This window comes from Antedon mediterranea, chromosome 9 (assembly GCF_964355755.1).
Source record: "Antedon mediterranea chromosome 9, ecAntMedi1.1, whole genome shotgun sequence".
Lineage (NCBI taxonomy): Eukaryota > Metazoa > Echinodermata > Crinoidea > Comatulida > Antedonidae > Antedon > Antedon mediterranea.
In genome coordinates this window covers 22,419,401-22,441,466 of record NC_092678.1, presented here as the reverse complement: position 1 = coordinate 22,441,466, position 22,066 = coordinate 22,419,401, and the positions used below count along the sequence as shown (strand labels likewise).

The 22,066-nt window shown below is 35.6% G+C and overlaps 1 protein-coding gene across 1 annotated transcript in view; it reads right to left on the bottom strand.

Moving 5' to 3' along the window:
- Positions 1-19,396, bottom strand: part of LOC140059291 (uncharacterized) — a 53,404-nt gene extending 34,008 nt beyond the window's left edge. The window contains exon 1 of the mRNA XM_072105157.1: positions 18,982-19,396. Within this exon, the coding sequence (XP_071961258.1) occupies positions 18,982-19,125 (144 nt within the window). The 5' untranslated portion in view covers positions 19,126-19,396. The remainder of the gene's footprint in view (positions 1-18,981) is intronic.
- Positions 19,397-22,066: the final 2,670 nt, after the last annotated feature.

Below are 22,066 nucleotides of genomic sequence, written 5' to 3'. Positions count from 1 at the left end.
CTATTCTGAACTGTATGTAGTACGTATACGGTATATAGTGTATACCGTATACACTTTGACGTGACACAAAATAGAGAGCGCACTCACATTTTTTCAATGGCATAATCGTTTTTCTGCGCGCAATATTCCAACGTATGACGTGCACGTGGCTTTAGGACTGCGGATAACCTAACTCGTCCGTAGTGACGAGTTCAAATCTAGTATTTATTTCTTTCTTTACAAACTTCTCTCCCATTTTTTGTTGGCAGCGTATCTCTAATTCTGGCCAACATATGATTGTATAACTTTGTCAAAAGATTATCCTGTAGCTGTAGATGTGCAAGAAACTTTTTTTTATGAATTTTGAGTCGCGCAGCGTAAGTTACGCGCGATTTTATGAATTTCAATGATTGATCATAGAATAAAAACTATATGTCATTTTGTATTGAAACTTGGTGAAAATTTAAGTCATATCATGCGCTAACTTTCTATGGAGAGAAAATGGCATCTTTTAAAGAAAGTTACGCGCGCACGCGCGTTTAAAATTTCAAAATGCGAAAAATCAATTTCTAATCAACTTTCTACGCGTTTCATGTCATTTTGAGCATTTCAAAAATTCCCACGCGTGCGCACTTTTCTTACGCGCGCGTGCGCACATAGCGCAAAAACATCTTTTTTTTGCTTGATTTTTGTTTTTCCACCCTTTTCTAGTAAATTTACCAATTTTCAATCAATTTCAACTTAAAATCACGTCATACGAGCACGTAGAATTGAACAATTTGCGCGCGTTTTTGATGAAAAAGTTAAAAAATTCGTGAAAATTATGCTTTTTTTTAAAAAGTCATAGATTATAAACTACGTGGTGAACTTTTTTTTAATTACACATTCTGGAAGGTGATGAGTTGTAGATATCGAATCATGCATCGATATAGCTAACAGGACATTGTGACGTCATCGTATGGCCACTCGAATATAAAATATAGGATTTTTTTCTCTTTCGTATAGCTCATAACATTTAATAGAGCGCATCTCCACTTATCCGTATTCCATTTCCCTCCATTTCTTTATATTGTCTAGGTCAATCAATTATCTTTCGCATGATTCACCATTTTAGAAATTGTGATGACGTCATCACGTCCAAAAGCGTCAATAACTTTGGTCACTTATTTTCACCTATTCTGCACTGTACGTAGTACGTATACAGTATATAGCGTATACCGTATACAATTTGACGTGACGCAAAATAGAGAACGCACTAACATTTTTTCAATGGCATAATCGTACTTCTGCGCGCAATATTCTAACGAACGACGTGCACGTGGCTTTTGCGCTGCGGATAACCTAACTCGTCCGTAGTGACGAGTTCAAATCTAGTATTTATTTCTTTCTTTCCACACTTCTCTCCCATTTTTTGTGGGCAGCGTATCTCTAATTCTAGCCAACAGAAGATTGTATAACTTTGTAAAAAGATTGCCCTATATCTGTAGATGTGCAAGAAACTTTTTTTTTCAAATTTCGAGTCGCGCAGCGTAAGTTACGCGCGATTTTATGAATTTCAATTATTGATCATAGATTAAAAACCAAAAGTCATTTTGTATTGAAACTTGGTGAAAATTTAAGTCATATAAAGCGCAAACTTACTGTAGATTAAAAATGGCAGGTTGCGCAAAAAGTTACGCGCGCACGCGCGTTTAAAATTTCAAAATGCGAAAAATCAATTTCTAATCAACTTTCTACGCGTTTTATGTCATTTTGAGCATTTCAAAAATTCCCACGCTTGCGCACTTTTCTTACGCGCACGTGCGCACGTAGCGCAAAAATATCTTTTTTTTGCTTGATTTTTGTTTTTTCTGTCTTTTATAATAAATTTACCAACTTTCAATCAATTTTGCCTTAAAATCTCGTCATACGAGCACGTAGAATTAAACAATTTGCGCGCAATTTTGATGAAAAAGTCTAAAAACTTGTCAAAATTTTGCCTTTTTTTAAACAGTCATAGATTCTAAACTACGTGGTGAACTTTTTTATAATTACATATTCTGGTAGTAGATGAGTTGTAGATATCGAATCATGTATCAATATGGCTAACAGGACATTGTGACGTCATCGTATGGCTACTCGAATATAAAATATAGGATTTTTTTCTCTTTCGTATAGCTCATCACATTTAATAGAGCGCATCTCCGGTTATCCGTATTCCATTGCACTCCATTTCTTTATATTGTCTAGGTCAATCAATTATCTTTCGCATGATTAACCATTTTAGAAATTGTGATGACGTCATCATGTCCAAAAGCGTCAATAACTTTGGTCACTTATTTTCACCTATTCTGCACTGTATGTAGTACGTATACAGTATATAGCGTATACCGTATATACTCAGACGTGACGAAAAATAGAGAGCACACTGAAATTGTTTCAATGACTTAATGGTTTTTCTGCGCGCAATATTTTAACGTATGACGTGCACGTGGCCTTTGCGCTGCGGATAACCTAACTCGTCCGTAGTGACGAGTTCAAATCTAGTTGGTTATCCGCAACGAAGTTGCAGGATAACCTCTTGTGATTGTACGAAATCATCAACATCAACTTTTTATTGGTTATCCGCAACGAAGTTGCAGGATAACCTCTTGTGATTGTACGAAATCATCAACATCAACTTTTTATTTGTCTTCTTTCTTTCTGTATGATTTTTGTGGATCGCTTTTCTCTAAAACTTGCAAACATAACATTTTGTAACTTTCTCAACATATCGTCATGCACATGAAGATGTGCAGCGAAGCTTTTCATGATGTTTACAATTGCGCAACGTGACTTACGCGCGATTTAACGATTTTGTCGTATTTAACATAGCTCGACAACCAAATAACATTTCAACTTGAAACTTTGCAAAAGTTTAATTTATATCATGCGCTAACTTTCTGTTGAAAAAAAATTGCGTGTTTTACACAAAGTTACGCGCGCACGCGCATTTAAAATTTCAAAATGCGCAAAATTAATTTATAATCAACTTTCTACGCGATTCATGTCGTTTTAAGCATGTCAAAAATTCCCACGCGTGCGCACATTTTTACGTGTGCGGTGCGCACGTAGCATTGAAAACGTATTTTTTTCGCGTGATTTATATTTTTCCAGCCTTTTCTAGTAATTTTACCAAATTTTAAACAATTTCGACTTAAAGATACGTCATACGAGCACGTCGAATTGGACAATTTGCGCGCGTTTTTTATGAAAAGGTTAAAAAATTTGTTTAAAATATGCCTTTTTTTAAACAGTCGTAATTTCTAAACTAGACGGTCAACTTTTTGTGGATGGCATATTCTGGAAGTAGATGAGTTGTAGATATCGGATCAGGTATTAATATGGCTAACCGGACATTGTGACGTCATCGTATGGCCACGCGAATATAAAATTTAGGATTTTTGTACCTTTCGTCATAGCTCATCACATTGAATAGAGCGCATCTCCACTTATCCGTTTTCCATTTTCACCCCAATTTTGATATTGTCTAGGTCAATCAAGTATCTTTCGCAGGAGTTAAAAATATTTTAATTTTTTTGACGTCATCATGCCTAAAAATTTAAATCACGTGTGGCATTAATTTCATCTTTACAGTAAATTTTAATCTGTTATAGCTCATAAGAATAAAATGTGATAATCACGATTAAAACTTTTTCTGGAAGCTATTGGATTGTAGATACGAAATTATGTAAAAATGTTGCCAATCGGATGTTGTGACGTCATCATATGGCCAGTTATATAAAAAAGGTCGTATTTTCATCTTTTTCGTCATAATTCATTACATTTAAAAGAGCGCGCATCAATATTTCACGTATTCAAATTTCTTCTACACGCTAATACGTTGTTGCTGAGATAATTTCCTTTCGGAATTGCTACCTTCGCGTTTCATTTTAAAACCGTCAACATGTTAAAAATTGCAATAAATAGCGGGTCCCGTAATTTCACCTATTCTACACTGTATGTGATATGGATACAGATTATACTGTGTATACTATATATGAATTTAAATAATAAAATTCAGCAATAACAACATATCATATTCTTCAGTTCAGGTCATAATGCCAACGTGAACACTTCCTTTTGTCCTCAACCTATCCCCTTAATGTTAATGTTGCACCACTTGCGCGGCGGATAACCAAACTCGTCAAAGTGACGAGTTACATGTCTAGTTTGTCTTCTTTCTTTCTGTATGATTTTTGTGGATCGCTTTTCTCTAAAACTTGCAAACATAACATTTTGTAACTTTCTCAACATATCGCCATGCACATGAAGATGTGCAGCGAAGCTTTTCATGATGTTTACAATTGCGCAACGTGACTTACGCGCGATTTAACGATTTTGTCGTATTTAACATAGCTCGACAACCAAATAACATTTCAACTTGAAACTTTGCAAAAGTTTAATTTATATCATGCGCTAACTTTCTGTTGAAAAAAAATTGCGTGTTTTACACAAAGTTACGCGCGCACGCGCATTTAAAATTTCAAAATGCGCAAAATTAATTTATAATCAACTTTCTACGCGATTCATGTCGTTTTAAGCATGTCAAAAATTCCCACGCGTGCGCACATTTTTACGTGTGCGGTGCGCACGTAGCATTGAAAACGTATTTTTTTCGCGTGATTTATATTTTTCCAGCCTTTTCTAGTAATTTTACCAAATTTTAAACAATTTCGACTTAAAGATACGTCATACGAGCACGTCGAATTGGACAATTTTCGCGCGTTTTTTATGAAAAGGTTAAAAAATTTGTTTAAAATATGCCTTTTTTTAAACAGTCGTAATTTCTAAACTAGACGGTCAACTTTTTGTGGATGGCATATTCTGGAAGTAGATGAGTTGTAGATATCGGATCAGGTATTAATATGGCTAACCGGACATTGTGACGTCATCGTATGGCCACGCGAATATAAAATTTAGGATTTTTGTACCTTTCGTCATAGCTCATCACATTGAATAGAGCGCATCTCCACTTATCCGTTTTCCATTTTCACCCCGATTTTGATATTGTCTAGGTCAATCAAGTATCTTTCGCAGGAGTTAAAAATATTTTAATTTTTTTGACGTCATCATGCCTAAAAATTTAAATCACGTGTGGCATTAATTTCATCTTTACAGTAAATTTTAATCTGTTATAGCTCATAAGAATAAAATGTGATAATCACGATTAAAACTTTTTCTGGAAGCTATTGGATTGTAGATACGAAATTATGTAAAAATGTTGCCAATCGGATGTTGTGACGTCATCATATGGCTAGTTATATAAAAAAGGTCGTATTTTCATCTTTTGCGTCATAATTCATTACATTTAAAAGAGCGCGCATCAATATTTCACGTATTCAAATTTCTTCTACACGCTAATACGTTGTTGCTGAGATAATTTCCTTTCGGAATTGCTACCTTCGCGTTTCATTTTAAAACCGTCAACATGTTAAAAATTGCAATAAATAGCGGGTCCCGTAATTTCACCTATTCTACACTGTATGTGATATGGATACAGATTATACTGTGTATACTATATATGAATTTAAATAATAAAATTCAGCAATAACAACATATCATATTCTTCAGTTCAGGTCATAATGCCAACGTGAACACTTCCTTTTGTCCTCAACCTATCCCCTTAATGTTAATGTTGCACCACTTGCGCGGCGGATAACCAAACTCGTCAAAGTGACGAGTTACATGTCTAGTTGGTTATCCGCACTTGGCGGATAACCTCTTGTTATTGTCAGGATCTTTTTTTTTTTTTTCTATGTTCTTCTTTCTTTCCACGAATTTTGTTCGCAGCGTATCTCTAATTCTGGCCAACATTAAATTGTATAACTTTGTCATAAGATTGACCTATAGCTGTAGATGTGCAGCCAAGCTTTTGGACGAATTCGGAGTTGCGCAGCGTAAGTTACGCGCGATTTTATGAATTTCAGTGATTGATCATAGATTGAAAACCAAAAGTCATTTTCTATTGAAACTTGGTGAAAATTTAAGTTATATCATGCGCAAACTTTCTATGGATTAAAAATGGCATGTTTTACATAAAGTTACGCGCGCACGCGCGTTCAAAATTTCAAAATGCGCTAAATTTATTTCTAATCAACTTTCTACGAGTTTCATGTCATTTTGAGCATTTCAAAAATTCCCACGGGTGCGCAATATTTTTACGCGCGCGTGCGCACGTAGCGCAAAAACATGTTTTTTTGGCTTGATTTTTGTTTTTTCAGCCTTCTCTAGTAATTTTACCAACTTTTAAACAATTTCGACTTAAAATCACGTCATACGAGCACGTAGAATTAAACAATTTACGCGCATTTTTAATGAAAAAGTTCAAAAATTTGTCAAAATTATGCCTTTTTTTAAACAGTCATAGATTCTAAACTACGTGGTGAACTTTTTTAAAATTACAAATTCTGGAAGTTGATGAGTTGTAGATATCGAATCATGCATCAATATAGCTAACTGGACATTGTGACGTCATCGTATGGCCACTCAAATATAAAATATAGGATTTTTGTCTCTTTCGCATAGCTCATCACATTTAATAGAGCGCATCTCCACTTATCCGTATTCCATTGTCCTCCATTTCTTTATATTGTCTAGGTCAATCAATTATCTTTCGCATGATTTACCATTTTTTAAATTGTTAAGACGTCATCATGTTCAAAAGCGTCAATAACTTTGGTCACTTCTTTTCACCTATTCTGCACTGTATGTAGTACGTATACAGTATATAGTGTATACCGTATACATTTGGACGTGACACAAAATAGAGGGAACACTAACATTTTTTTCAATGGCATAATCGTTTTTTTGCGCGCAATATTATAACGTGTGACGTGCACGTGGCTTTTGCACTGCGGATAACCTAACTCGTACGTAGTGACGAGTTCAAATCTAGTTGGTTATCCGCACTTGGCGGATAACCTCTTGTTATTGTCAGGATCTTTTTTTTTTTCTTTTTTTTTTTTTTCTATGTTCTTCTTTCTTTCCACGAATTTTGTTCGCAGCGTATCTCTAACTCTGGCCAACATATGATTGTATAACTTTGTCAAAAGATTGCCCTCTTGCTGTAGATGTGCAAGAAACTTTTTTTTATGAATTTTGAGTTGCGCAGCGTAAGTTACGCGCGACTTTATGAATTTAAATGATTGATCATAGATTAAAAACCGAAAGTTATTTTGTATTGAAACTTTGTGAAAATTTAAGTCATATCAAGCGCAAACTTTCTATGGATTAAAAATTGCATGTTTCACAGAAAGTTACGCGCGCACGCGCGTTTAAAATTTCAAAATGCAAAAAATCAACTTCTAATCAATTTTCTACGCGTTTCATATCATTTTGAGCATTTCAAAAATTCCCAGGCTTGCGCAATTTTTTTACGCGCGCGTGCGCACGTAGCGCAAAAACATCTTTTTTTTGCTTGATTTTTGTTTTTTCTGTCTTTTATAATATATTTACCAATTTTCAATCAATTTTGCCTTAAAATCTCGTCATACGAGCACGTAGAATTAAACAATTTGCGCGCAATTTTGATGAAAAAGTCCAAAAATTTGTCAAAATTATGCCTTTTTTTAAACAGTCATAGATTCTAAACTACGTGGTAAACTTTTTTATAATTACATATTCTGGTAGTAGATGAGTTGTAGATATCGAATCATGTATCAATATGGCTATCAGGACATTGTGACGTCATCGTATGGCCACTCGAATATAAAATATAGGATTTTTTTCTCTTTCCTATAGCTCATCACATTTAATAGAGCGCATCTCCACTTATCCGTATTCCATTGCCCTCAATTTCTTTATATTGTCTATGTCAATCAATTATCTTTCGCATGATTCACCATTTTAAAAATTGTTATGACGTCATCATGTGCAAAAGCGTCAATAACTTTGGTCACTTATTTTCACCTATTCTGAACTGTATGTAGTACGTATACGGTATATAGTGTATACCGTATACACTTGACGTGACACAAAATAGAGAGCGCACTCACATTTTTTCAATGGCATAATCGTTTTTCTGCGCGCAATATTCTAACTTATGTGTCATGCGCGTGGCTTTTGCGCTGCGGATAACCTAACTCGTCCGTAGTGACGAGTTCAAATCTAGTATTTATTTCTTTCTTTCCACACTTCTCTCCCATTTTTTGTGGGCAGCGTATCTCTAATTCTAGCAAACAGAAGATTGTATAACTTTGTCAAAAGATTGCCCTATATCTGTAGATGTGCAAGAAACTTTTTTTTTCAAATTTCGAGTCGCGCAGCGTAAGTTACGCGCGATTTTATGAATTTCAATTATTGATCATAGATTAATAACCAAAAGTCATTTTGTATTGAAACTTGGTGAAAATTTAAGTCATATACAGCGCAAAGTTTCTGTAGATTAAAAATGGCAGGTTGTGCAAAAAGTTAGGCGCGCACGCGCGTTTAAAATTTCAAATTGCGAAAAATCAATTTCTAATCAACTTTCTACGCGTTTCAGGTCATTTTGAGAATTTCAAAAATTCCCACCAGCGCGCATTTTTTTACGCGCGCGTGCGCACGTAGCGCAAAAACATATTTTTTTTGCTTGACTTTTGTTTTTTCAGCCTTTTCTAGTAAATTTACCAATTTTCAATGGATTTTGACTTAAAATCACGTCATACGAGCACGTAGAATTGAACAATTTGCGCGCGTTTTTGATGAAAAAGCTCAAAAATTCGTGAAAATTATGCCTTTTTTTAAAAAGTCATAGATTCTAAACTACGTGGTGAACTTTTTTTAAATTACATATTGTGGAAGTAGATGAGTTGTAGATATCGAATCATGCATCAATATAGCTAACTGGACATTGTGACGTCATCGTATGGCCACTCAAATATAAAATATAGGATTTTTTTCTCTTTCGTATAGCTCATCACATTTAATAGAGCGTATCTCCACTTATCCGTATTCCATTGCCCTCCATTTCTTTATATTGTCTAAGTCAATCAATTATCTTTCGCATGATTTATTAGTTTAAAAATTGTGATGACGTCATCATGTCCAAAAGCGTCAATAACTTTGGTCACTTATTTTCACCTATTCTGCACTGTATGTAGTACGTATAGAGTATAATATAGTGTATACCGTATATACTTAGACATGACGCAAAATAGAGAGAAAACTGAAATTGTTTCAATGGCATCATCGTTTATCTGCGCGCAATATTCTAACGTACGACGTGCACGTGGCTTTTGCGCTGCGGATAACCTAACTCGTCCGCAGTGACGAGTTCAAATCTAGTCTATGTTATTCTTCTTTCTTTCCCAAAATTTTGTGTCACGTGTATCTCAAATTCTGATCAACATTACATCGTATAACTTTGTCAGAAGATTTACCTCTATGTGTAGAAGTGCAGGACAGCTCGTTTTTTTACTTTAGAGTCGCGCAGCGTAAGCTACGCGCGATTTTATGAATTTCGCGTATTTAACATAGACTAAAAAGCAAAAGTCATTTTGTAATGACACTTAGTGAACATTTAAGTCATATCAAGGGCAAACTTTCTATGGATTAAAAATGGCATGTTTGACATAAAGTTACGCGCGCACGCGCGTTTAAAATTTCAAATTGCGAAAAATTCATTTCTAATCAACTTTCTACGCGTTTCAGGTCATTTTGAGCATTTCAAAAATTCCCACGCGTGCGCATATTTTTTACGCGCGCGTGCGCACGTAGCGCAAAAACATCTTTTTTTTGCTTGATTTTTGTTTTTTCAGCCTTTTCTAGTACATTTACCAATTTTCAATCAATTTCGACTTAAAATCACGTCATACGAGCACGTAGAATTGAACAATTTGCGCGCGTTTTTGAAGAAAAAGTTCAAAAATTCGTCAAAATTATGCCTTTTTTAAAACAGTCATAGATTCTAAACTCCGAGGTGAAAATATTTAAAATTTCAGATTCTGGAAGTAGATGAGTTGTTTTTCTCGAATCATGCATTGATATGGCTAACCAGACATTGTGACGTCATCGTATGGCCACCCGAATATAAAATATAGGATTTTTTTCTCTTTCGTCATAGCTCGTCAATTTAATAGAGCGCATCTCTACTTATCCTTATTCCATTTCACTCAATTTTTTTATATTGTCTAGATCAATCAATTACCTTTCGCATGATCCACCATTTTAAAAATTGTGATGACGTCATCATGTTCAAATGCGTCAATAACTTTGGTCACTTATTTTCACCTATTCTGCACTGTATGTAGTACGTATACAGTATATAGTGTTATACCGTATATACTTAGACGCGACGCAACATAGAGAGCGCACTAACATTTTTCAATGCCATAATCGTTTTATTTTTTTGCGCGCACTATTCTAACGTATGACGTGCACGTGGCTTTTGCACTGCGGATAACCTAACTCGTCCGTAGTGACGAGTTCAAATCTAGTTGGTTATCCGCACTTGGCGGATAACCTCTTGTTATTGTAAGGATCTTTTTTTTTTTTTTTTTTTTTTTTTTCGATATTCTTCTTTCTTTCCATGAATTTTGTTGCAAGCATATCTCTAATTCTGGCTAACAAATGACTGTATAACTTTGTCATAAGATTGCCCTGTAGCTGTAGATGTGCAAGAAACTTTTTTTTATGAATTTCGAGTCGCGCAGCGTAAGTTACGCGCGATTTTATGAATTTCAATGATTGAACATAGATTAAAAACTAAAATTCATTTTGCATTGAAACTTGGTGAACATTTAAGTCATATAATGCGAAAACTTTCTATGGATTAAAAATGGCATGTTTTACAAAAAGTTACGCGCGCACGCGCGTTTAAAATTTCAAAATGCGAAAAATCAATATCTAATCAACTTTCTACGCGTTTCATGTCATTTTGAGCATTTCAAAAATGCCCACGCGTGCGCAATTTTTTTACGCGCACGTGCGCACGTAGCGCAAAAACATCATTTTTTTGCTTGATTTTTGTTTTTCCTGTCTTTTTTAGAAAATTTACCAACTTTCAAACAATTTCGACTTAAAATCACGTCATACGAGCACGTAGAATTAAACAATTTACGCGTATTTTTGATGAAAAAGTTCAAAAATTAGTCAAAATTATGCCTTTTTTTAAACAGTCATAAATTCTAAACTACGTGGTGAACTTTTTTATAATTACATATTCTGGTAGTAGATGAGTTATAAATATCAAATCATGCATCGATATGGCTAACCGGACATTGTGACGTCATCGTATGGCCACTCGAATATAAAATATTGGATTTTTGTCTCTTTCGCATAGCTCATCACATTTAATAGAGCGCATCTCCACTTATCCGTATTCCATTTCCCCCCATTTTGTTATATTGTCTAGGCCAATCAATTATCTTTCGCATAATCTACCATTTTTTAAATTGTGATGACGTCATCATGTCCAAAAGCGTCAATAACTTGGCTCCCTTATTTTCATCTATTCTGCACTGTATGTAGTACGTATACAGAATATAGTGTATACCGTATATACTTTGACGTGACGCAAAATAGAGAGCGCACTAACATTATTTCAATGGCATAATCGTTTTTCTGAGCGCAATATTCTAACGTATGACGTGCACGTGGCGTTTGCTCTGCGGATAACCTAACTCGTCCGTAGTGACGAGTTCAAATCTAGTATTTATTTCTTTCTTTACACACTTCTCTCCCATTTTTTGTTGGCAGCGTATCTCTAATTCTGGCCAACATATGATTGTATAACTTTGTCAAAAGATTGCCCTGTAGCTGTAGATGTGCAAGAAACTTTTTTTTATGAATTTTGAGTCGCGCAGCGTAAGTTACGCGCGATTTTATGAATTTCAATGATTGATCATAGAATAAAAACTATATGTCATTTTGTATTGAAACTTGGTGAAAATTTAAGTCATATCATGCGCTAACTTTCTATGGAGAGAAAATGGCTTGTTTTAAAGAAAATCACGCGCGCACGCGCGTTTAAAATTTCAAAATGCAAAAAATCAATTTCTAATCAACTTTCAACGCGTTTCATGTCATTTTGAGCATTTCAAAAATTCCCACGCGTGCGCACTTTTCTTACGCGCGCGTGCGCACGTAGCGCAAAAACATCTTTTTTTTGCTTGATTTTTGTTTTTCCACCCCTTTCTAGTAAATTTACCAATTTTCAATCAATTTCGACTTAAAATCACGTCATATGAGCACGTAGAATTGAACAATTTGCGCGCGTTTTTGATGAAAAAGTAAAAAAATTCGTGAAAATTATGCTTTTTTTTTAAAAGTCATAGATTATAAACTACGTGGTGAACTTTTTTTAAATTACACATTCTGGAAGTTGATGAGTTGTAGATATCGAATCATGCATCGATATAGCTAACAGGACATTGTGGCGTCATTGTATGGCCACTCGAATATAAAATATAGGATTTTTTTCTCTTTCGTATAGCTCATCACATTTAATAGAGCGCATCTCCACTTATCCGTATTCCATTGCCCTCCCTTTCTTTATATTGTCTAGGTCAATCAATTATCTTTCGCATGATTCACCATTTTAGAAATTGTGATGACGTCATCATGTCCAAAAGCGTCAATAACTTTGGTCACTTATTTTCACCTATTCTGCACTGTACGTAGTACGTATACAGTATACACTTTGACGTGACGCAAAATAGAGAACGCACTAACATTTTTTCAATGGCATAATCGTTTTTCTGCGCGCAATATTCTAACGTATGACGTGCACGTGGCTTTTGCGCTGCGGATAACCTAACTCGTCCGTAGTGACGAGTTCAAATCTAGTTATAATCATTATTACACATATTTAAGCAGCTACCTATCCTTTGCAACGAAATTTGACACACGTATATGAAATATAACTCGGTTACGATTATATATTATATTATGCATTGGTCAACCGAGATTGGCCATCGTGGTGCAAAAATGCAGAACTTAATACAGTTAATTTAAACAGTACATACACTGTATTTCAAAATTAATCTGGCACAAAGGTTGAAAATTGTTCTATTTAGAGCTTATTCTTGGAAATATTATATTGACCTTTGGCGTTTCATAAATAAATATCGTTTAAAAATAACGTGGAATAGGGGGGGGGGGGAATTAACAGATGACTGTATTATAGAAGAACTACCCTCTTGTCCGCCCCGCACCAAACTCCCCCCCTCCCCCACCTCATACTGCAAACAATGCTTTAAACCCAGATATTAACACTACAGTACTAAAGCTTGGTTCACATTAGGAGGCAACGCAAGGACGACGAAAATTCGGAGAATCCATCGCTGTGATTGGTTAAATTGTTTACGCCGTCGTCACGTCCTAGTGTGAACCAAGCTTAAGCTATAACAATAAGTAGTTTGGAAATGTTGAACTTAAAAATATTACGTATATTATGTTCGAATGCAATTGATGACGTGTTCAGTAGTAAGAAACCAGGATGTACCGGTAGGCCTTACAACATCACGAAACCAAAACAAAACATCCAAAAACGACATTCCTAATTTCCAACTTGCAAGGTTACCACAGAATGTTCACATCACGTGCAAATCTAAATATAGTAAAATCATGCTATTTTTAGGCCGACACCCCAAAGCGCAAAAAGGCACACGTACGCGTAAGGTGATCCGGCAGTACGAGACCGCTAATCATCTTCATGACACCCAACGCGTGACGTCGTGTCAAGAAAAACATGCCACCGATATCAAAATACAATCTGGTTTGGGGTCAAATCTGAAGGTGATGCCCGGCACGTCAATACTGTTTTCCGCGTACACGTTTTTATAAGATAACAATTGAACGGGGATAGCTGGAGATAATGACCATCAAGGCTACTGTAAAATATGTGCTATCATAACATTTCTCTAAAAAGTATTTGAAAGAAAAAATTAACGAAAACGCATAGAGTAGAAGCCCTTCTTCAGGGTACTCATAGGGGAACACTTTATTGTTTTAACAATTATACGGCCGAACACAATTCGAGTCCCAGGACCGGGACACACCACCAACAAAGTTGTCCTCTTCATATTGAGGGTTCTCCGTGTTGTAGGCCTACATACAATAATGGCGAATGGCAATATACTTTTATTGGCCCTTTAATATAATAAATTATTTGTTAAATAGTTAAGTATTGTTTCCATCATCACTAAAATAAAATGCGAGACCCTTTTCCCAGAAACTTAAGTTGACCGGGGATGGGTGAAATAACAATTTCACTCTTCCCTGGGTTGACCTGGCGTGTGACCCGAGAGTCTGTCAACATTGGTCATTTGGTTAGCAGACGATCACGGAATGCAGGATTGCATGCATGTCTTGGGACAATAACATACCTCGACGTGTCAGTTTGTCTGTTTAATTATGTCCCTTTTACTCAATCGACACCATCTAAACTTACAATTTTGTTGAGCGAAACTACAGAAAAATGTTGTTTACCGATCGCAGACTTTCGACCAATGGTTGACATACCGAGACGACACCGTGGTAACAATTTGACCAGATGACGTCAACAAACAAATACGAAACCAATAACAACAGCTATTGTTAAATATTAACAATAGTATTTAGTAGTAGCCCTACTAGAATAAACGCATTTGAGGGTGAAAAATTCAAATGTAGAATTAAAAAAATTTTTAGGTTATCGTGATGTATTTAGAACGTGACGTCATCAGTAGAGTGTTGTTTAATTAGCTGATGTTGATACATATTAATATGAAGTTTGTTAAAGCCGTCGGCACAGCAAAATATATTTTATTTAATTTTCTTATGCACTTATGCGTTGACAATGCACTTATTGCGTTGACAATGAACTTATTGCGTTTGACAAATATATTCACCATTAATATGTATCTCTTTAGGCTGAACATACATCAACCTTCAACACATCTGAACCAAGGCTTTCTCGCCTGATTGATGCGAGTTGAGGAGATCATTTATCGAAAGTCTACTTGCACTTCGTAACAAACAAGAACATTAACTCATCATGTTGCAAAAATTCTTTTTAGTAATACAGTACCACATTTTTTATGTCAATGTCATCTGAAAGAATGTTGGAACATTTTGAATGAGTTTAGGTTATATTTGCCAACAAACAAACAAACATAATGACGTGTGCGTGGAATGTGACGCTTCAATTTTGGATAAAGAGATTTCACTTTCTTTAAAACATTTGCTTCGTAAATGTAAACATGCGGAAACGCACAAAACGACACGTATTATTCTCGAGGGGAAAAAATGAAATAATTATGAAACGTCCAAATCACAAAGTTAATTAAGTTGATTGTTGTTAACTATTGTAGAATATTGGTATAGCGTTTCATAACTGTCGGCTAACCCCAACAATACGATTGAAAATTATTACGATTACCCTAAAGTATAGCACTTGAATCGGTAAATACTTGATACAAATGAGGTAACACGTCGTCCTGACAAATGATGATATAGCAAGATGGATTAAACAAGAGGAGGTCAAGATTATTTTGACGCCATCTTGAAGATTTACGATGACGTGTCCATGAGTACGCGCTACTTGATCTGTGTCATTTCTAGCATATGGCACACTTCCGTCGAATCCCTTCAAAATTGACCATGTGTATGTAGTACATTATTTTGATTGCTCAAATTACTATTAAGCCCAGGTCAGCATCATACTATACCGTTTCAGATACATAAATGGTCTAATGGACTATAATAGATATTAACGGTAAGGATTTGTTACGTCACCCAAAAGCCATGTGGGTGTGTGTTTGTTTACAAAGTAAATAATGGGTTTGACGTCATCAATACTATATAACGTTGTTGTTTTTAAATTAACCTCAACTCAATTATAATTTATTAACTCCGAATTATTTTAAAAGTGACTTTATAATGGAAAGATGAACAAAGCTACTGTACAGAAACTAAAACCTATAGCTTAATTTGTTTTATTTTGATTTTTTTTCTATCTTTTCTGCATATGCAGCTCTATGATTTAAAATAGTACATTGATATACATACAGTAATGGGTATACATTTAATATAATGACGACACAGTGACCGGGTTTGCCCCTATACATCTTAGGATTCCTCTCTACCAAAAAGATTGCAATTAAAGTCTACAACCCAATTCAACTAAAATTTATTTAGTTTGGGGTATACGGTATGTGACCAACCCAACACACGTGTTGCGAATTCCTGCACGAATTATGACAGATTTCGTGTGGTTTTACGGCAATGAAAAACAAGGTACCAATGCACTGTTCTTGAACAATACGGCCAAATTGGGGATTTCTTTTGTACTTTAAAAAAGTACATAAGATATAAACACAATAGTAAGTTCACTGTGGCGACAGTGATACGCTGTCCCCAACAGAAATAACAAAGAAAGATGCATAAGTTATTTCAAGTATTGTAAAGTTGATTAGGGACCGGTAGATATTTATCAAAAGATTATTAAATAGCGTATTAATAGTAGCCTAACGTAAAAAGCATTATGCAGAAAAATAGATTAGAACCAATGGAAATAATTGTAGGCTATCGTACAAAGCATACGTAAAAATACAGATTAAAACCGATGAAATGAAAACAGGCCAGGCCTACAGCAATAATTTATTGATGTACACGTCTCCCAATAATATTAGACCACTATTTCAAAAGGGTTATTTCATCACAATACTTTAAAGCCCTGTCCACACTATTAAACTTTGTGACAAAAAAATGTGATGTGCCCATATAGACATGGTGATGTCATATCACTACCATATTTGACCATAAAGTTTTGTCACATAAAGTTTGACAGTGTAGACTAATTCTAATTACAGCAGACTGAAACTTTCAAAAACTACAAAATATTGGCGCTAAAATGACATCTTTACTTGAAGAACTATTTGGCATAATATTAAATAATCACATTTACAGCTGTACCGTATTATTAGAGAAATTCGTAGGTTTAAATTGAACAATCCAGGCAATCAAACGACATTTAAACCGCTAAAATTGTTGTTGATTATGAGGCTTAATAAGTCAATTAGTTTGAAACCACTGTGGATAATGCGTAAATCAGGTGTATTACGGACGACCCGATATAGACGGACATTGGTGTCTACTGAGTTGTTTCAATTAAAGGATTGTAACACTTTGTCGCATGAAAACTACAGGAATGAACCACCGTGGTACGAATACCATGCCAGTGAATGTCTGTCTCTGACTAAACCCAAACACATGCCAACACAAAACACGTGCAATGCAAAAAAGTGGGGGTTTACCGATTAAGGAGTGTTCAAAATAAACACAATTTGATGTCTCACTCAGGCAAAGATCAGGGGGTAACGAACGAAAACCGCGATCAAGTCCACTGCGCGAGAAAACACAAGTACGCACGCATATTTCATCACGGACTGTACATGGTAGCCTCAACAAATTAATGATGACATTGAAAAGTCTTGCATTTCGTCACACATCATTACAACGCGTTGCTAATTAAAGTAATTACACGATCGTTGATTAATGTGAATGCTATGTAATGCACCGATGGTTTATCAACAGACATTGCGAAAGACACAACGTACAACTTTCATCAATGTATGGCGCGCCAAGTTTATTCAAGCAACCTCCGAGTTTTTAGAGGGTTATCCTTTGCTCCTACTCGTTTTTTGTTGTTGTCTTTGTTCTGAATTTTGTTGTTTGTTAAGTCTGCGACTTTTGATGTATATATATATATTTTTCTGTACCACGGTTATTTTTATATGAGCAAGAAATAAAAACAAACAAACAAACAAACAAACAATAGATAACTAAGCTATCTTTATTTCCCAATAAATGACAGCATGGCGCGCCATATCAATGGGTGTCTGTGTTGTCACTGACGACTTCAGGAATCTAATATAAAATTCTTGCTTAGGCTTATAGCTTTGGGCATTAGAATTCATAGAATTAGTACAGTAGTGCATCATCCATGGTTCAAGCAACCGCAAAGAAATAATTATATGAAAGTATCAATATTAGTCAACGCGATTACAATATTAGCACTTGTGACGTCACACAACATTAGATTATGTAATTGTTTGCATGAATTTCAGTTTTACATCAGAGTGATGGAAGATTTGAACCTAAAACGCTACAAAATTAATTACCGAAAACGTCCTTCCGATGGCTACCACTATTTTGACTCCATGTCAATGAGTTTATCGTATCCTTGTAGTAGCCTAACACTACGACGAGTAAATTGAATTAATCAAGTTTGCAGCCGTTTCTGTCGCTTTAGTATTGTTACACACAAAATGTGTGTAGCTACACGAAATGTGTGTAGGTATATCAATTACTGTACATAACTTGATTGATAAAAGGTAAATGGCTATGTCTACTGATCATTACAAACATAAAATTACCGAACTCTGACTGACATGACACATACAGGCATGGGGGCATCCTTGTTTCCTTATCTATAGGCCTATAGTTCCTTTTATACCTGATATTGAGCCAAATAAATTATCCTGTTGTTTATAAAAATAGCTCCATTGATATCAGATTACCACAAGGAAATCAAAAATAAGAAGCCCTATTGTAATAAATAATAACAATATCACGTTCATAAAATATGTATGTATGCAGGTTTTCTGAGACTTTTTTTGGTAAGCAAAATGAAATACAGAGAACGTAAAGTAAACTTCAAGAAATGTTACCGTACAGACCCCCCCCCCCTCTCCCCCATTTCTTCATCGCGTACGCCTAATCAATAATAAAGTTAGGGATTTTCTTTTCGTATATCTCAAAGGGAAACATTAAAAATGGCACGTATATGGTTAACCTCATTCGCACTGTACTAAATTGTAGGCAGATTGATTTACCGAGATCACGGTTAAGTTTCCAATGATAAAATCTTAATGAGGCGAGTACCCTGAATACTAATACAGAAGGAAGAGGAAGAACAAGTATGTTTTTAGAATTAGTGAGGAGGGTACGACCCAACGGTCTTACTCTTGAATTAGGAGAAGTACTTAACTAGAAAAACGAAAAATAAACTTTACTTACCAATTGATCTTTCAGTATTTTTAAGTTCCAGTTCATCTTCTTAGTGTGGAATTTGAGCTTATTAAGAGCCTCTGATGAGTCCTCTTCATCTTTGGCAGCAGCAGGAGGGGGGACCAAAAGCTGCGTCTCCTCACCTGACGTCATAATGCACAGTTTAAAATGTTATCACCAACAGAAAAACACGTAAAATGAGTTGTTTTCAAGCAATACTAATATTCCTTTACACGATGAATACGTTTTGTATAAAATAAAATAATCCAAGAGACAGATACAGCACTGTTGACGTTTGGTGTTGGTTTATAAGGCGTTTAAGACCTTGCCTTTTGAGGACTTGACAACTACTGGATGAATATGTGTACGGCTCGCTAGTGTTTCTTGAAATATGACGCGGAAATCAGGCCGATATATTACCGGTGAATATTTTGAATGCCTGAGTAGCGCTCCAGCAGCAGCACGGTTGGTTGGCTGCCAGCTAATATCCACGCCTACAATTTCTTCCGCTCGTGACCTTACGTTTCCCACTTTTATGTTTGGCATTTTGAGGGTAAATTGTTCGGATTAATAAATAATAGAAATCTATTTAGGAGGGCATATCAATAAATTTCTGTCGACTTTAATTGATTACTTTAAATACTATTGTATTTCAATTAGTGATATAATGAAGCAATAATTCAGTTTTTAACATTTTTAATGAGTACATAATTGACCTACGTGGCGAATATATAGAATTTTTGACCAGCGCGTTAAAACGTTGATAAAACGGTAACGACTTTTGTACGCGCCAGTACGTATGCGTTACTTTTGTACGCGCGCACGCGTTGAATTTGTGTTACGTGGTGCTTTAGCTTTATCACTACACACGCAGAGGTGACAATCGTTTCATTGAAGAAAAAAAATGATATTGATAATAATCAAAGAGCAATGATGCGAACCTTTTGTGTAAACAACAGCAACTAATTCCATTAATTGATAGAGCAATTTTCTCACGATTTAGTGTTTTGCTTCATTCGTTCTTGAAATACAACTCAGTCAAAATCTAGGGCACGGTACTTTAAGACCCCAAACTGAACGCGCGATAGGCCTAAATCGATTGTTTTTATCCGACCACGGGATTGGAATTCAGGGCTTATAGTTTGAACGGAGCTTTATCATTCTTGAGACACTGAAATGGGTATGCTTATGGATCTCTCTTATAAATAATAATATAATATTGAGAGATTATCAAATAGAATATTTCCCTTACGACTGGCGCAACGTTGATAACATTCTACGTATGTATGCGTGAAGCAATGCATTGCACCGCGCGCGCTGGAAATTCACAATGACGCTAAATTCGGTTCATGTGCCGCACCAACAAGGGTGTAAGCTGCACATAGGCGTATTGCGTGCATGTATTGCACCTCATGGGTGTCATTAAACTCTCTACTAAAATACCCACAGGTGCTAGAAACGGAAACGATCAATTTAAATTACGAATTACGTTGTCATCACTTAAGCCTGTACAAGTAGCGGCCCTATCAGCTTAATCAGGAAAGCGAGTAGCGTAGGAAACAGCCTTTTCCCGGCTGTTGTTCTTCCATGATGATGAGTCAAGATAAATAACGGTCTAGACTGTACGATATTATAATATAAACTTTTTGTGTTTGTTTATTATATCGGTGGTTTTCCTTTTTTTTTTTTGGTATATCTACTAGTAGTGGGTGTTTCCGTATACCTTTAACATAGGCACGTGCTACGCACAACTTATGCCCTATACAATACAAGTGGATGTGTATATATGCACTTTACACGTCATAACAAGTGTATGTATTTACACTCCAAATCAGAAATTATATTTCACTATGGGCAGCATTTAGGGCCAACAGTGACAATCATTTACAAGAAATATTTTACAGTTAGATTGACTTTTAGCCCCATACGCTTCCCATATATACTGTTCTGATAAAACATACATCTTTTAAAACGTTCTGCACAATCATAGGCCTATTGTACGAATGACTGTTATAAAACTGCAAATGTAAGCGAGATTGGTAAAACAATGGAAAACGCATTACACAGATATTTTTACACGAGATATTTAATGAAAGCAAGGCGGTACCCTTGATTGAAGATTACCGAACTTGTTCGCTGATTATCTGTGGTTTTGGGACCACCGGAGTAGTGACGTGTTTACCTTTTGTCGTGTACATGTCATGTTAATGACAATCAATATGTCATTTGAACCCAAGGGAAGTGCGTTACCGGTACCTTTTAAAAATGATACTGATAGGTAAAACGTGAAAGTGTCTTTCATTAACTATGTAAAAAACACTAAACAAAACTACGTTTTTTATTAAGGTATTGAATCTTGCAATTGATGAAGCATTTATCGCGCCTTCTTTTGTCGGCAGGCTAAAAGTAGTACATTATATTGGCGCCTTTTTTTGTCAGTTGAAACTGTCCATTTCTCCAACAAAAACGAGAAAGGAAAACTACGCTTTTTATTAAGGTGTTGCATCTTTTAAATGATGAAGCATTTATTGCGCCTTTTTTGTCGGCAGGCTAATAGTACATTATATTGGCGCCTTTTTTTTGTCGAGTTGAAACTGCCCATTTCTCCCAACGAACACTAGACAAATTAAGGCAGTTGATAAAGTGTCCGTCCACCCTCAATAAAACACAACCGTGATTTAGTTTGAGTGATTCTCAACTTGTGTAGGATTAGTGACGGATGCCGTCCTGTCAACTGCTATCAATCACCTGATACACTCACGTGACTTATCGTTTAATAATCACGAAAATGACTCAATTTTTTGGAGAATTCTAATGAATCAACACAACATGGAAATTGAAGATAACCCGACGAATAAACGTTGTTAATTTAATTTCAATGTGACCGAGAAAGACCATTGCCTTGTCAACTGCTGCAAGGCTCAGGGCAGCCCTGACCTGGTCAATCTGGTGAGTGTGACATGTATATCTCAATGAGAACGCGGCACTATGAACCCGTCAACCGTAAATGCGTCACCGTGAACGCGGCACTGCCAACGCGTCACCGTGCACTTACACAGATATACCGACACTAGCCCAGATACCAGTATAAAGA